Source organism: Pteropus vampyrus, unplaced genomic scaffold (genome assembly GCF_000151845.1).
Source record: "Pteropus vampyrus isolate Shadow unplaced genomic scaffold, Pvam_2.0 Scaffold335, whole genome shotgun sequence".
In the NCBI taxonomy this organism is placed as follows: domain Eukaryota; kingdom Metazoa; phylum Chordata; class Mammalia; order Chiroptera; family Pteropodidae; genus Pteropus; species Pteropus vampyrus.
In genome coordinates this window covers 4,544,767-4,559,888 of record NW_011889116.1, presented here as the reverse complement: position 1 = coordinate 4,559,888, position 15,122 = coordinate 4,544,767, and the positions used below count along the sequence as shown (strand labels likewise).

Genomic DNA, 15,122 nt, shown 5'->3' with positions numbered 1-15,122 from the left:
GCCTGTGGGCCAAATCTGGCCCAAGAGCTAAAAATGGCTTTTAAACATTTTTAAATGATTGGGAAAAAAAACTCCAAAAGATTCTTTTGTGAGACATGAGAATTATAAGAAATTCAAATTTCGGAATCCACAAATAAAGTTTTATTGGAACACAGCCACACTCATTTGTTGTCTGTGGCTGTTTTCAGGCTACAGTAGCAAATTTGGATAGTTGTGACAGATACCACATGGCCTCCAAACATAAAACACTGTCTGGGCTTTTACAGAAAAAGCATACAGATCCCTGACATGATTTTAGTAGCTACAAAAGTCAAGACACTGGGATCTCTTACTAATTTAAGTGTGTTTATTACATTTATCAATCTGGTCAGTACTAGCAGCCAAAAGGGCTATTTTTTTCTATTTCTAGGGAGTAGTCTGATCCAGGAAAATCCAATCGACATTCTTTTACTTTACTGCAAGTCTATTTCCTCTTCCTATACAGTCAAGTATTACCAGTGTGTTGTATTTAAAGGTCAAGAACCTAGTTCCACAAAAAGATTTTGCATTCATTATTAAATATTGTATGCTCCCCTGGGTGACATTTTTAATGCTATGAACATAAAAATCAAAGTTTCAAATCAGATAAAGAACAAAGCTCATCTCTATTACAGCTGACTAGATAAACAGGCTTGAGCTAAAATTACACTGCAAATGATTTTAAATTCTAAATACAAATTTGAATCTTAAATTAGGGTTATAATGTAGGGGAGCTAGATAAAGGCTCAAAAATAAAACTATTAAAGGATAAAAATAATTGAAGTAAAAAGAAAACAGACAAAAGGGAAAATGAATTGTTGACAAAAAAATTTTTAATTACACATTAACCTCCCTAGTCACAAGAACGGTAGTGAAGAGCCCAATTTATTTTGGCCTAACCAAGTCAGGCTGGGTATTCAGTACTACTGTAAAAGTTGTCCAATGGCTCATAGCATGTTCACATTTAAATACAGTTTCCAAATTTCCTTGTAAACCATGGAATTAATTGTTAAAAACATTATGAATGACTGGAATAGCTGTGTTCAACAGAGCTGCGATCCGCAACCCCCAATTTTAGGTAACTGGTTTAAAAGGACAAGTCTATTAAGGAATTCTATGTAATTTTTTCCTTCATGAAAATTTTAATCTTGCAATGCCAAATGCATCTTTCATATTCATATAAACACTGTAATGAGCTCTTCACAAAGGTTTCATTGAAAATCTGATAAACACTACCATGTTTTTAAAACTCTCCAGATCATTCTGGCAGACCAAACCACAGTTCACAATATTTGAGGTTTTGCTACCGCAATCTTTTGTCTCAACAAAGTAAGACCAAACTGCTTTTATTCAAGCATGAAAATGTTTCCAGTGACAAGATGGCCCCAAGAAGGCAGATGTAAGATGCTTAAAGCTGCTGCTCCCAAGTGCCATCCTTCTCACAAACTAAAACCTAGGGGAAGCATCCCTACATTAAGTAAAACTCATTTAAAGCTTCTATCAGTTTTTAGCTTTAAGAACTTTGTCACAAATGATTTTCAGATCACAAAAAAAATCTAGTTCAAGTAAAATGATGGGACAAATAAAGAGTGACACAACTTGCTTAAGGCTATGAGAACTCTACAAGAGTCGAGAGTTAATTCATATTTTCTCTATTTCAATGCTTAAATTCCCAAGACTCAAAGGAAAAGTAAACATAAGAACATAAATTATTAATAAAACTTGCTTGATTCTTACCTGTAGAATACTTTCCTTCTATCACATTGAAAGGCTGAACCCTTAGATCAAAGGTATTTATCTGAAATGCTTCGGACACTGAAACTGTCTGCTCTTTGTTGCACATATACGAACTTCCCAGGGAGGCATCCCAGTAGCTAAGATTGTTATTTGCAATGCTGAAAACTTTAAAGAAAAAAATATATTAGTAACTTCTTATCCTATCAACATTAAAAGTAAGACAGTTCTTAGGATTTTTCAGTGAAGTATGGGAGCTTGGAGTACAGGGTCTATCCACAAAAAGCAATTCTTCTGATCACTAGGTTCCTTATCTTTAGTTTTTAAATTTTTTTTCAAAGTGTAGTTGGTATACAATATTATATTAGTTACATTAGTTTCAGGTATATGACAGTGATTCGACATTTTCATACCTTACAATGTGATTACCCACTAATTATAGTAATCATCTGACACCATTCCCTATATGTCGATAGATGTTTCTATAGTCTGAAGATTGGTCACACCATACTTTGGAAAATATGGGGTACTGCAAAAGATAGAATACTACTGTTCTAAGCTACTGATTTTAAGTTGTGGTCAAGGGACAATTTTCACATGAAATCTGTCCCACTAAATAAGGCACTATTTTGTAATAAGAAAATTATGGTTTCTATTCCTTCAGTGTAACCCACACTCTTTTCCCCGAGGCCAATATTTTGCTTACCAGAGCCATTATTCAAAGACATGCTGACATTCACTTCCTTCAGATAGAATCGGTTTTCATTTTTCTGTTTGAAAAAGATCTTCCAGTTAATCAACACATCACAATTGCCTACAGGTACAGTGACTATATCTACAGAAGAAATGCAATCTAATACTATTACTCAAAAGATAAAACTATGGATTAGAACTGGGCTAGTAGAATAAACTGCAACTATGTAAACAGAACTCAAAATGTGAGAGAAACCCTTTGCCTCTGCATTTGGTTTCTAATTTTTGGACCAGAGGAGTGGTCATATGGTTCTCAGACACTCAACAATTCATTCCCTCCATTTTATTCCGGTCACTTGCTGAGCCCTCACCACCTCAAGCCTGGATCACAATAACCTCTTAACTGGGCTCCTTGCCTTTCAGCCTCTACAGTTCAATCTTTCCTTGACTGATACTGTCTTTCTGAAGCACTCATCTGATCACCCAGTCACTTCAATTAGTTCAGTGCTTAGTTTATACAAGGTAACCTATCAAAGTGTTTCAGGAAGCTAGCAAAATGAACCAGACTTGGATCCTGATCCCACCATGTCTGTAATCTGCCATGAAAGATAAGATAAATACAATAGCACCCCCTTATCTGTGATGTTGCTTTCCGTGGTTTCAGTTATCCACAGTCAACTGTAGTCCAAAATTATTAAACGAAAAATTCCAGGGTATTTTGAGAGACCACATTCACATAACTTTTATTACAGTATAATGTTATAATTGTTCTATTTTATTATTGTTGTTAATATCTTACTGTGCCTAATTTACAAATTAAATTTTATCATAGGTATGTACATATAGAAAAAAACATAGTACATACAGGATTTGGTACTGTCTGAGGTTTCAGGCATCCGCTGGGGGTCTTGGAACATATTCCCCATGGATAAGGGGGGACTACTGTACATAAACATATTACAAAAAAGTGATAAGTTATGAAAATTAAAAGGAGAGAAATTACTTCCAACTAGGGGAAGAGCAAAAGCATAGGGATGGGCCATTTGAATTGTGTAAGATTCAATTAGGAAACAATCAGAAAAGGGTATTCGAGAAGGCAACAGCATGAAGGTAAAAAATAAGCATAATCACAAGTACACTAGCGTTTGAGAACTTACTAAATGCCAAGCACTGTTCTTAAAACTTTACACATGAAGCATCATTGAATAATTATAACACCCCATTTTGAGATGGAGTAATCGAACTGCAGAGATGTTAAGTAACTTTCCCAGAGTCTATAGGGTTAGTAATTGGTAAGTTGGGACTTGAACCCAGAATGTGGCTGCAGAGTCTATGGGCTGGTAACTATCATGCTATCTTACCTCACTGGATGTGCACAGGGAACAGGGTGAGGGAAGAATAAGATTCATGAAGAAAGAATGAAGGAAACAAAGCTGGATATGCACATTACATTGCATGATGGGGTAGGAGCTAGAACTACTCTGCCAGGGAATTTAGATATTATCTTGCTGGCAAAACAGAACCACTGAAGGTTTCTGAGGAAGAGCTGTGCTTCACGAATATTAAGCTGATGCAGAACATTGAGGAAATAGAGGAAGAGGAGGGACTAGTTAGGAGGCTAAACAATCCAGGTAAGGGGTAATGCAGGCTAGAATCAGGTCAAAGGCAGCTAGGAATGAAAACAAGGGGAGAGACTCAGAGAACTTGCAGGAAGAAGCTTAAAGGAGGACTTGACCATCTCATCACATCTTTCCTCTGCTTAGGCTATGTCTCAGCTCAGCATTCAAGGCTCTCCACAATTTGTCCCAACTACTTTTCCATACTTACCTTTCACTTAACACACTACATGCCTCATTCCCCTGGCTGGTCTTGATTGTGTTCCTTAATCCAGGGATAACCCATACTTTTGCACTTATTCCCATTTTGTACAAATCTGACCCATCCTTGAAAGTCCAGCTCAAATGCTATCTCCTCCATCAAACCTTCCTGACTTGCCTCCAGCCAGAATTAAACTCTCTCTCCTCTATACTCTCACAGCACCATGTATTATCCTCTCGTAAAGCACTTATTCCACTTTGTATGTACCTTCTGCAGTGCTCTATTGCCCACAGAATCAAGTTCAAAAGCCTTAGCATGGCATTCAAGGAAGGCCTTCCACAAAAATGGTAATTATTTGTATATTTCTAACTACTGCTAAACTGTGGGTACCTTAAGAATATAGGCCTTCTTTGTATACCACGACAGCATCCTGCAAATAACACACTTGAATTCAACAGATTCTTTTTAGAAGCATCTATCATGACAGGGTTGAAGGTGAGATGGGCCTCACTGAACTCTGGTGACACTGTAGGTGTTTCCTGAGTTTTCAAAATGCCCATAGAATTGTTAAAATGTCATTATTTTGGATTACATTTTAAAATAGTCTGCTGGGCAAATTAAATATTGTAATTATCAAATATTAAATATTTCTTCATGAGAGTAAGGAGAAACCATGATCCTTTTAGGATCCTACCATAGCTAGAAAGATGAAACTGAACCACTCAAAAGGGAATGAACCTAAAATATTACTTTCCACATTCTTATTGACTATAACATAATCACCATGCAATAACTTTAAAAAAGAATGTATCTGGGGAGGTCTGCTCTTACTGCATTGAAAAAGGCAGGCTTAACTAGACGTTCTTAGTAGTAATTCACTGGTCATATATGTACTATAACAGAGGAATGATTTGAACGTTAGAAAAGGGAAGATTTTTGTAAACTTTTCTAAAATATATTTGTCTAATATAATCCTCAGTTATTCGGCACATATCCATACAGAAAAAAGGCTTTAGACTCAAAAAACCAAGTTCAGATATGAAACAAATAACAGCAGACCTAATTTATATATCAGATGTTGAGACTATTTCCCCACCCTTAGATACAATAATCTGATTTAAAAGCAGAACTGTTTTTTATTCACTTATACAATAAATCTCAGTTTGAAAACTGTTGGTGGTCCAACAGTTCCTTCCACTGACAGCTATCTCCTCTTTTCCATTCCCATTTGCTAAAAATTGTGGGGATAATAACTGCTTCTGAGAGGGTGAAAATAAAGGTCCCTAATGATTAATTTATGCTAGCAAGGAGTAGGGAATGTATGCTTAACCTAGAACTTTCTGTTTAAGGTATAGCCTTTGATACAAGCATGAAGAACAAAAATCTGAATGCTGACATTATAAGCTGTCCTGATTTAATGAATTAATGCATATAAAGTACTTATACAGAGTCTTGCACATATAAGTACTCAATAAATATTAACTATTATTATGGATACCATTACCAATAGTATAGCCTCCAAAGAGCCTAAAATATTATAGTTGACAACCATGAGTTTTCTAACCAATAAAAGAGAAAAATATTATGGAAATTACTTTTTATCTTTTATACATATATTTTATATATATGGATAGGTTAGACAGGTTTTTTTGATGTGAGTTAATTTTTGCTCCTACTCTAGGGTCTATATAACAGCAGAATAGTCACTTTTGGCGAACATTAATGTAAGAGTCCAGTCCACAGACCACTGAGGTGACCCTGAGGGTTTTTACAAGGCTATGGACTATATTCTATAATTAAACAGTGTTGAAATGGAAATAGAGATAAATATCCATCCCCAACACACACACACACACACACACACACACACACACACACACACACACCCCACCCTAGACTTTCATATAGAGAATGAACCCAATTTCTGAGAATGAACCTGATTTTAGAAAAATCTATTACTCACCATAAAGACGAAGTCAAGATACTTAATGTTGCTACTGTTCAGCCTAAGTAGAGCAGTTTGAGGATGGCAGCTCCCAGTGAAGTCAGTTGTATTGGGTTTGATGTTAATAACTGAAACAACCTTCAGGAGAAGATGGGGGAAAGGTACAGATTAACCATAAATGTCTACAGCAAAACCTTATACTCTAATAAGACCAACCTCAGTGGAGAACAAAAAAATCCTTTTGTCTAGATACTTAAGTTTATGGTGTCTTACTTTCAAAGTTGGTACAGGCCCTAAAGCTATGAGTCAGATGACTTAAAAAAAGAAAAACAAGAGGGAAGCTTCTTCAGTAATGAGCCAGATGAAAATACATATATTTTATGGAGCATATGAGCCATCTGTCTAGCTGTTTAAGTCATGGGTCTGTGGAAATGGGATTTGTTCACTGGCATGCCCTCTGTAGCCTCAGTGGAACACTGCAACTAGAAGTGCCATCCTGTACCTTGAGCCTATCTATATGATTTGAGTCATCAAAGAGCTGGAGAAAGAGATAGCTGCACTGTTCCCATAGATCAACCTAGAGTTGGTTTCAGATAAAAGTGAAGGGGTTTTATTAAACCGACTGAAATGACAATCAACCGCTTATACTTTGATCTACCGATGGCAAATGGAAAGGAAAACCAGAGTCCTTTTAAACTGCTAGGTTACCTGCTGGCCAAGATAACACCTTGACAGCAACATTAACTCTTCACAGTTACAATAACTCCAGACTAACCAAAACTCAATAAGTCAACATCAAATTTCCATTTATTTATTTTTTTGTTAAATGTATTGGGGTGACTAAAATTATATAGGTTTCAAGTATACAGTTCTATAGTATATCACCTGTACATTGTATTGTGTGTTCACCACCCAAGTTAGATTTCCTTCCGTCACCACATATTTGACAACATCAAATCTCCATTTAAAATAACATCATTCTAGTAACAGTACTCTTGGGCTGAATGTAGGATACACTACTTGAAAGGAGATCAGAATAGAAAATATCCATAAAAATAGACAACTATACCTTTTCTTGAGTGATGTTCAGCTGCAGCCCCATGGTAGCCAGAAGACAAGTCCCATTGCCATTATTAACCGAATAGGATCCAACCTCTGGTTTTTCCTTTGGAGTAGGCATTGTAGTAGATGGTACAGTGGTGTGAGTAGTGGTCACTGCTGTGGTTGAAGTTTTATCTTTGTCACACAGAAACTCTAAAACGAAGGACAAAATAAACCAGACATTTTCTTAATTCATAAGGTCAGGGAAGAGCAAAATATTTCTCACAATAAAAGTCCAAAAGGATCATATTAGGGGAAGGACATACCTTGATAGTATATTTTAAATTAAATGAGGCAGAGTTCTCAAACTGCTGCTTCATATGCAGACTATCTCTAAGTTATGAGACAGCAGACAGATTCCAGATACATCCAAATGCTTTATCCACTCACACGTGGCCACACGTCTATCTTTTCAGACCCTTAAGTCCCTTTATTCCCAAAGAACCTCACCTGCCTTTGATGTGAAAATCAGATATTTAAGTTTGCAAACATTTTGCCCCAACCTAGGCCTGCCCTCTTCTCTCCCACTTAACAACCACTCTAAGGAAGGATAGTGTATACCAGAAAAAAAGTTTAAAAATCATTTAAGGATTTAAATGCAAATAAACTTTTTATTTGTGTTACCCCCTACAGCATGTCACTGGCATTTCAATCTCTTTTTAGTAATTGTTGGTAGTTTCCCAGAACTGATGAATGAGAAATTACTACATTTCTATAAAGTCGTAGAAAAGTTACAAAACCAATTTATAAAATTCAAGATTAGAACCCAGAAATCTAATTTCTATGCTTTTGTCTCAGATCATCAAAAGCTAAAGAGCTGTAGATCAAATATTATTTGAGGATATGTTCAAATAAAGACTAGGTTTTATCAGCTAAAAACACTATGGGTAGAGCATTTTAAAAGACTATTTGACAACATGTACGACATAAACCTAAAATTGCAAGTTCCACAAGAATAAGAATTGTTATTATGTATAAAACTTTGCAGTCCAGTGTAAATTGTAAGTCTTAATACATAAATGCTTGCAGGTAATGACTTCAACTAAAGCTACCTGGTATACTCTAATCTTAAATTAAGACTCAAGTATAGAAATATATACTCTAAGTAGTCACCTTTTGTGCTCGTTGTGCCATTTTGGACAAAAGCTTGTACATGAACATCCCAGTAGTGCTGAACTACATCATTCTTTTCTAAAGTTGATACACTATTACATGTAAAGATGTCATTCAATGGAATTCCGAATGCCACAGGGTTGTAAACAGTAAAAATTCCTGTAAAACAAGATTAACAACAGCTATTTTCGAGAAGGTAGGAAAAAAGTGATAATATAAATATATATTAGACTTTCTTCTCTTCTGTCTGCCTGCCCTACTCCATCCCCAAAGTGACAAAGGACATGGCATATTCAGGGAATGGCAGATTTACTGTGGCTGAAATATACTGCTTAAGAGGAAAGACATCATGGGGGTTAGGAAGAGAAGACAAGCTGCAGGAGGTCATACTTTGAAGCATCTTATGTGATCTAAGGACGGATTCGTTGGGCTTTATTTTCTTAGCAATGGAAGGCCAGCTTCAGTTTTTAAAGCTGGAAATAACATGCACATAATTTATTTTAAGGAAGATAGAAAAACTGTAGAGGATAGGCAAGGGAGGAAACTTTTAAGGAAAGTCATTTAAGAGAAAAAACAGTTACAACTGTGATGACCTGGTTAAGGTGAAAAGCAAGGAGGGGGTTGCTTAAACTAAGATGGTGAGGGGCAGTAGGAAAAGAGCAAAGAGGCCAAATCGAAAACACCTATCTGAGGTAGAATCGGCAGGACTTAGTGATGAAAAAAGGAAGAGAAATGGATTAATCACAAATTTTATAGTAAATTATTTTTGTGCTACTATCCAAAGTAAGTTATAGTAACTAAAAGGAGCTTTTGGAACCTCTTCCTAGATAGAATTTAAAGACTTTTCCATTTCATGAAATCTTCAGCATATGAAAGCAAAAGTTATAGCCATTTTGTACAGTTTTTATTATAGTTCCTGTAGTAAAACTTCAAAAGACTGTGATCACACTTATCCACTCAAATGGCTTAGTTTCTTTTGGAGAAGCAGCAAAGGAAGAAGGTATTCAAGACCCTTAACATAGGCTGCCTCCTGTGCCTCTCCAACATGTAGCAAGAAAGCCAATTAATACTGCCTTGGCACCCCCTAACGGCCAAAGGAAATTTTTTTTAACCAATGAATAGAATATTTTTCTTCACAACTGTTTCTCATTGTTAAGTGAACAGGTACATGAACTCACTATATATAGATAGACCTAAAAACAAATGAGTGAAAAAACAGGCTGTAGATATATTGGAGTTGCACTATAAAACTATACCATTTTAAATTGTGTATTGTTTATGAACATATGTATTAGTCAAATACAAATACATAGACAGGAAGGCTACCTCCCAAATTCATGAGAGTGGTTGCCATTCAGGAAGCAGGAAGGAAAATGGCTCTGAGGAGGGGGTACAAAGGAAACCTTAAGTGTATCTATATGGTTTTATTTCTTTAAATGAAAAGATGAGGCAAATGTGATAAAAATGGCATTTACTAATTCTGGGTAATTAATACAATTGGTCTGCTATTCTCTGTACTTTTCTGTATTTTAATCATGATTTTTTTTTTAAAAAAAGAAAACTGCAGTTTCAAAGTCGCTTCGATTATCAGATACCTAAAAAGAAAACACTAAATTATTTCTAAAAACATCATCAGCAGTCCTTTTAAGGAAGCCCTTTAAATTTCAAAATAGTTTCAAATATTACACAGAATCTAGTAATAAAAAATTGTACTCTTTCTTGTTGAAAATAAAAGGGAGGAGCGATAGGTGTTAACATTTTACGGTCCACAGTTTTTCCATCAAATCTGTCGGATTAAACCCCACCTCCTTTTCTTGCTATCCACTGGTCTAGGCATTTATTACATCATCCTGTAATTACTATAACAGCCTCTCTTAAACTGGCCTCTCTGCCTGCAGTCTCCTCACTTCCAAATTAATCCTGCAGAACATTCTTTATAAACTACTGTCTCTGCTTTTGTTATATCATTCTCCTGCTTAAAAACCTAAAATGGTTCCCCAGTGCCTACCCCATAAAGCTAAATGCCTTTCCTCGGTTTCCAAGGCCCCCTATAATTTAGACCCGCTGCTGCCTAGCCAACCTGATTTTCCTTCTGCTACACACACAGCCTCTATTTTAATCAGGCAGCTCTCCAATTACTGATGCACATTCTATGCTTTCCCTTGCTGGAAATACTCTGTTCAAAATTCTCTGCTTCCTCTAATTCTACCATTAGCTGAGTTTCAGCTCAGGCTCTCCTCACCTTTCTCACTCCAATGCACTCTTACCTCTCTTTTCTCTGCCCCTAATCAGGACCCCTGTGAGAACACTTTAAATCTGGCCTCTTATCCACCGGCATGCACAGATGGGTTCAGGGACTATGTACCATATGCAAAGTTCACGCTATAGTTTGAGAGAGAGGGTCTAGAGCTTCTCTCACATTGTCAGAAAAATGTTTATGAACCCTCCACCTGCCAAACATCAACAATAACAAATTCACACAGATCTCAATGCTTTCTAATTTTTCCGTATAATGTGGGAAAACAATTTCACTGTCTCTCTAACTAGTTTTTAAGCTCCTTGAAAGTGAGAGGCAAATCTTATACTAGTTCTGAAAGACAGTGTGGGGCACAAAGCTAAATAACTAAGCTATCCCATAACAAACCTGCTTTAGTTATCCTCTCAAACTAAGAGATTAGTAAAAAGAAAACTAGGATTTGGTTTCCAAGTCTCAGTCTGCGATATCTCCCAAGTTTTATGTGAGCTTATTTACTTTTGGGTCTTTAAAATATAACCTTTTTGATATCTATATATCCAAATGAGTCCTTTATCCCCAGGTCTAGGCAACCGAAGCCCATCTACCTGTCTCTGGGGTCAGAATGAAATACTATCGGTGAGAAATGCTAAGCTACTACAAACACCATGTTAACTCAATATCAATGAAGGGGGCAGAAAGGAGAGAATTATATCCCTAACGAAATAGAAATCTGCATTATTCATGCCTTCAAAATATTTTAATACACATTTCAGTTGTAGTAGTTACAAGGGTTACCTAATTGCCAATGCTTTCCTGAGTTCATTTGGACCTGAAATTTCTCAAAATAGCAGCAATGTTGACTTCAGTCATTTTACCTTTGTCTTTTACTTTTCAGTCAAAATCCTATCTGAATAGTAAAATGATTTGAAATGAAACATTTCTGCTGGTCTTAGGTTACTGAACTTGTATACATTTAAAATAATTATTAAAAATAAAATAATTATTAGTGAAGAATTTGCTCAGTGATTCAACATTTGCTGAGTGCCTACTATTGAATGAAATACTAGTTAAGTACATGAACTCAGTAGCTCAAAGGCCATCTCACCCACTTACTAACTTCTGTGACCTTTGGGAAAGTCATTTAATTTCCTCAAATCTCATTCCTTTTACCTGTAAAGTTGGGATAATATCTAGTTCCCAGGCTTACTGGTAAGGATTATGTGAGATGCTGCTGGTAATACACTTTGGGTACTACCTGGAACAAAGTAAAACACTCACGCAATGACAGCAAATATCATCCCTGTGTTGAACACTGTGTTGTACATGGGATGGAAGATGACAGACATGAAGTTTCCATTCTAATTAGGAAGGCAGACACACATAAGGATGATTTTTAAATTATTTACATTTTTGATTATTAATAAAGAACAAGAGAACCTAACACAAATCCAATTTCTTAAGTTTACCTTTCTCTTTAGCATCGGGAAATGTTGTGTTATCACTAGTGTCGTAGGAAAATGAGATGATGTCAATTGAATAAGTAGACACTTCCTTCGTAAAATTCACAACCCAGGAAAAAACAGATCCAAATTGCACCGCAATTTTGGGTCCATTCTGGTCATCCCCACAGATGCTTCCATTGTATGTTGCATTGGAAAGGTCTGAAATGGTTACAAATTTCTAAAAGAAAAAGGAGGTTGGTTTGCAGATGATTAGATAAAGAAGATGTGACTGGAATACTATTTAGCCATAAAAAAGATGAAATATTGCCATATGTGACAATATGGATGAATCTTGAGACTATGATGCTGAGTGAAATAAGTGAGATGGAAAGGATAAAAACTGTAAGATTTCACTCATATAGGGAATATAAAACAAAAGATAACAAACTAATGAAACAAAAACAAGCTCATAGATACAGACAACAGAATAGTTGTTACCAGAGGGGAAAGAGGGTGGAGGGAGGGCAAAGTGGGTAAAGGTGGTCAAATATATGGTAAAAGAAACTAGACTTCGGGTGGTGGGTACACAATAGAGTATACAGGTATCATATGATAATCTTGTACACCTGAAAATTATATAATGTTATTAACCAATGTTACCCCAATAAATGTAATAATGTAAATAAATTAATAATAAAAGAGATGAAGTTGAAAGAAAAGAAAAGGAAGTTTAGGGGTAAGGAACAAACAGGCAATAATGAGCACCAAGCATTTCCTTTGGACAAATTCATGTACTATGTCTAAAAGGAAAAGGAACACTGGCCTGAATTGTTCTTAGGTTGATTTGTAAAGAAGTCAGGTTGTAAGCGGGCAGGATCTTAACCAAAAGAAAATAGGCAAAGGGATTGAGAGGATATTGCCAAAAATATTTTAATAGCAAACTATCTAAAAAGGGGCAAGCTTTGATGTTAGTACATGTTAAAAACATTACAGTACGTAGTTAGACCTGAACACCATATAGTCTTCAGATCATTTGCCCTTAAGCAACTCCAAGAAAAACTCCAAAGAACCAATGAGTTAAAACATTCTTTACAACACTAATCAGAATACCTTCAAGTATACATGTTTAAAAAAGCCCACAGAATTTAAGTGTTAAGTCGGTTAATATATGAAATCTTATTTGTATAAATATATGTAAAGGATAAAAAAGAGTAGAATTAAATTCCTGCTATAAAACTCAAAGAAAAATAAAAATACTTACATAATTTTTGCTTGTAGTCTCATAGCGTATTCTGAATTTCATCTGCCATTTTGCATAAAGGCAAATGTTCTTTTCTGAATCTGTCAAATTAAGTTCTAATGAATAAGATGAGGAAGCTCCTAGATTAAAAAGAATAAGATTTTAAAATCGTACTACAAAAGTATATATAAAATAAAAACAAGCTCTATCCACTACCAAAGTTCAGCCAGCTCTAAAAACGAAACAAAGTATTTTTAATAGATATCGTATCTTGGTGATTGTTTTTCTCTGTATTTTTAGTGGAATCCTATTAATAAAGTTAGCATTATCCCTTCCCAAAAGAATAGTTACTCGACCTAGGATGTTTCGGTCATGACACAGACTGGTGACTTTTCCCTTTTGCCTCCTAATAATAATTTCCACATTCATCTGTGCCTTGATAGTTTTGTTTTAGGCAACTATGGTTTGCCTGTTAGGACTTTTGTCTTTTAAGGTAAATGAGGTAAAGGGAAGCTAGGAAGGGGTGTTAAACTCCTGCTCCTCTCAAACCAGCTCATGGAACTTTCTCTGCAAAAATGACGAACAGACCTGATGTCCTATCACAAACTACATGACCTATAACACAGAGATGTCTTGGCAAACTACTTTCTTCTGATTTGAAGAGGTGGTATAGCTCTTTCTAAGCATGTATACCATGTGACCAAGGGAGCAGAACTGCAAAGGTTGTTAGATACATAAACAAAAGATTAATTTTTATAAATGTAATATTGGTTCATCACTTTGTTTCATTTTAAAATCCAATTGATTAGAAAGGCTGATAGATCCTTTGACAGACTCAAAGTCACTTCCTGTGTTTTCAACCTGCTATCTCTTTGGGGAGAAAAACCTGAGACACAAAAAAGCCTTGGGACTTTTCAGCTAACTTGACTCAGATCTTCTATGGAAGACATTACCGATTACACTGAAGAGCCCAAGGACTCAAAATACTATATGCCAGCAAACATGCCAGCAGCAAAAATGATGGGCAACCATCTAAGGATTTTCTTCACTGTCACACATTACCCAAGGGGTAAGCTGCTTCCTGTTAAGACAGCTGTAGATCCTTTAATGACATCTGAACAATCCAGCATCATCTACAAGTAGGGACATGCTACAAACTATACAGAATAAAGTCCTGAGAGTAATACCAAGAAGGCGTGCCTCAGCAACAGCTTACGGGCTGTACACAAAAGCCTATCGTCAGGCTCTGGAGTCTGGGCTGCCTTGCCAAGCCTGAATATTATGCTAAAGCTTGTGGTTATTGACAGTGACCAAATGTATTGGCTAAGGCTCGAAAAGACCTTGTGAGGCCTAAGTAGATTTTAGAGCCATTCTTTTCTAAGTACAATATGGAAGGTGTCATCACTGATACAAGGCTGCCCTGCAGTGGTGCTGAGAACGCCAGCTTATAATTTTTCTAATCAACTAGAGGCCTGCTATTTATATGCTGTCTCTCTCGGCCTTGTTTAAAGTCCCTAGTTTTAATATATTCTCCTTGTATTCAAATCATTCAAAATTATTGAAATAACCAAGAGAAGCCTGATATGTATTAATCATGTACTTTCCAAAGATATTAGAGTAACGGAAAGAAAACAGCATAAAATAACAATAGTTTCAATGTGGGCCAACGTGGGAGAAGTGAAGCTTTATGAAGCAGAAGGTACAGGTTGTGGTTCAACTTTACTACTACATTAAATTCAAGACAGTCTACTTGCCAACTTATGAGATCTGAGAAATGCCCTG

General features: G+C 36.0%; 1 protein-coding gene across 2 annotated transcripts in view; it reads right to left on the bottom strand.

Annotated features, from left to right (window-relative positions):
- LAMP2 (lysosomal associated membrane protein 2) overlaps positions 1 to 15,122 on the bottom strand; it is a 31,160-nt gene that overhangs the window by 7,842 nt on the left and 8,196 nt on the right. For both annotated transcript variants that reach the window (XM_011378248.2, XM_011378247.2), the window contains exons 2-8: positions 13,362 to 13,480; positions 12,125 to 12,338; positions 8,423 to 8,581; positions 7,278 to 7,462; positions 6,227 to 6,346; positions 2,459 to 2,522; positions 1,756 to 1,920 (exon numbers count right to left, since the gene is read on the bottom strand). In XM_011378248.2, coding sequence (XP_011376550.1) covers positions 1,756 to 1,920; positions 2,459 to 2,522; positions 6,227 to 6,346; positions 7,278 to 7,462; positions 8,423 to 8,581; positions 12,125 to 12,338; positions 13,362 to 13,480 — 1,026 coding nt within the window. The remainder of the gene's footprint in view (positions 1 to 1,755; positions 1,921 to 2,458; positions 2,523 to 6,226; positions 6,347 to 7,277; positions 7,463 to 8,422; positions 8,582 to 12,124; positions 12,339 to 13,361; positions 13,481 to 15,122) is intronic.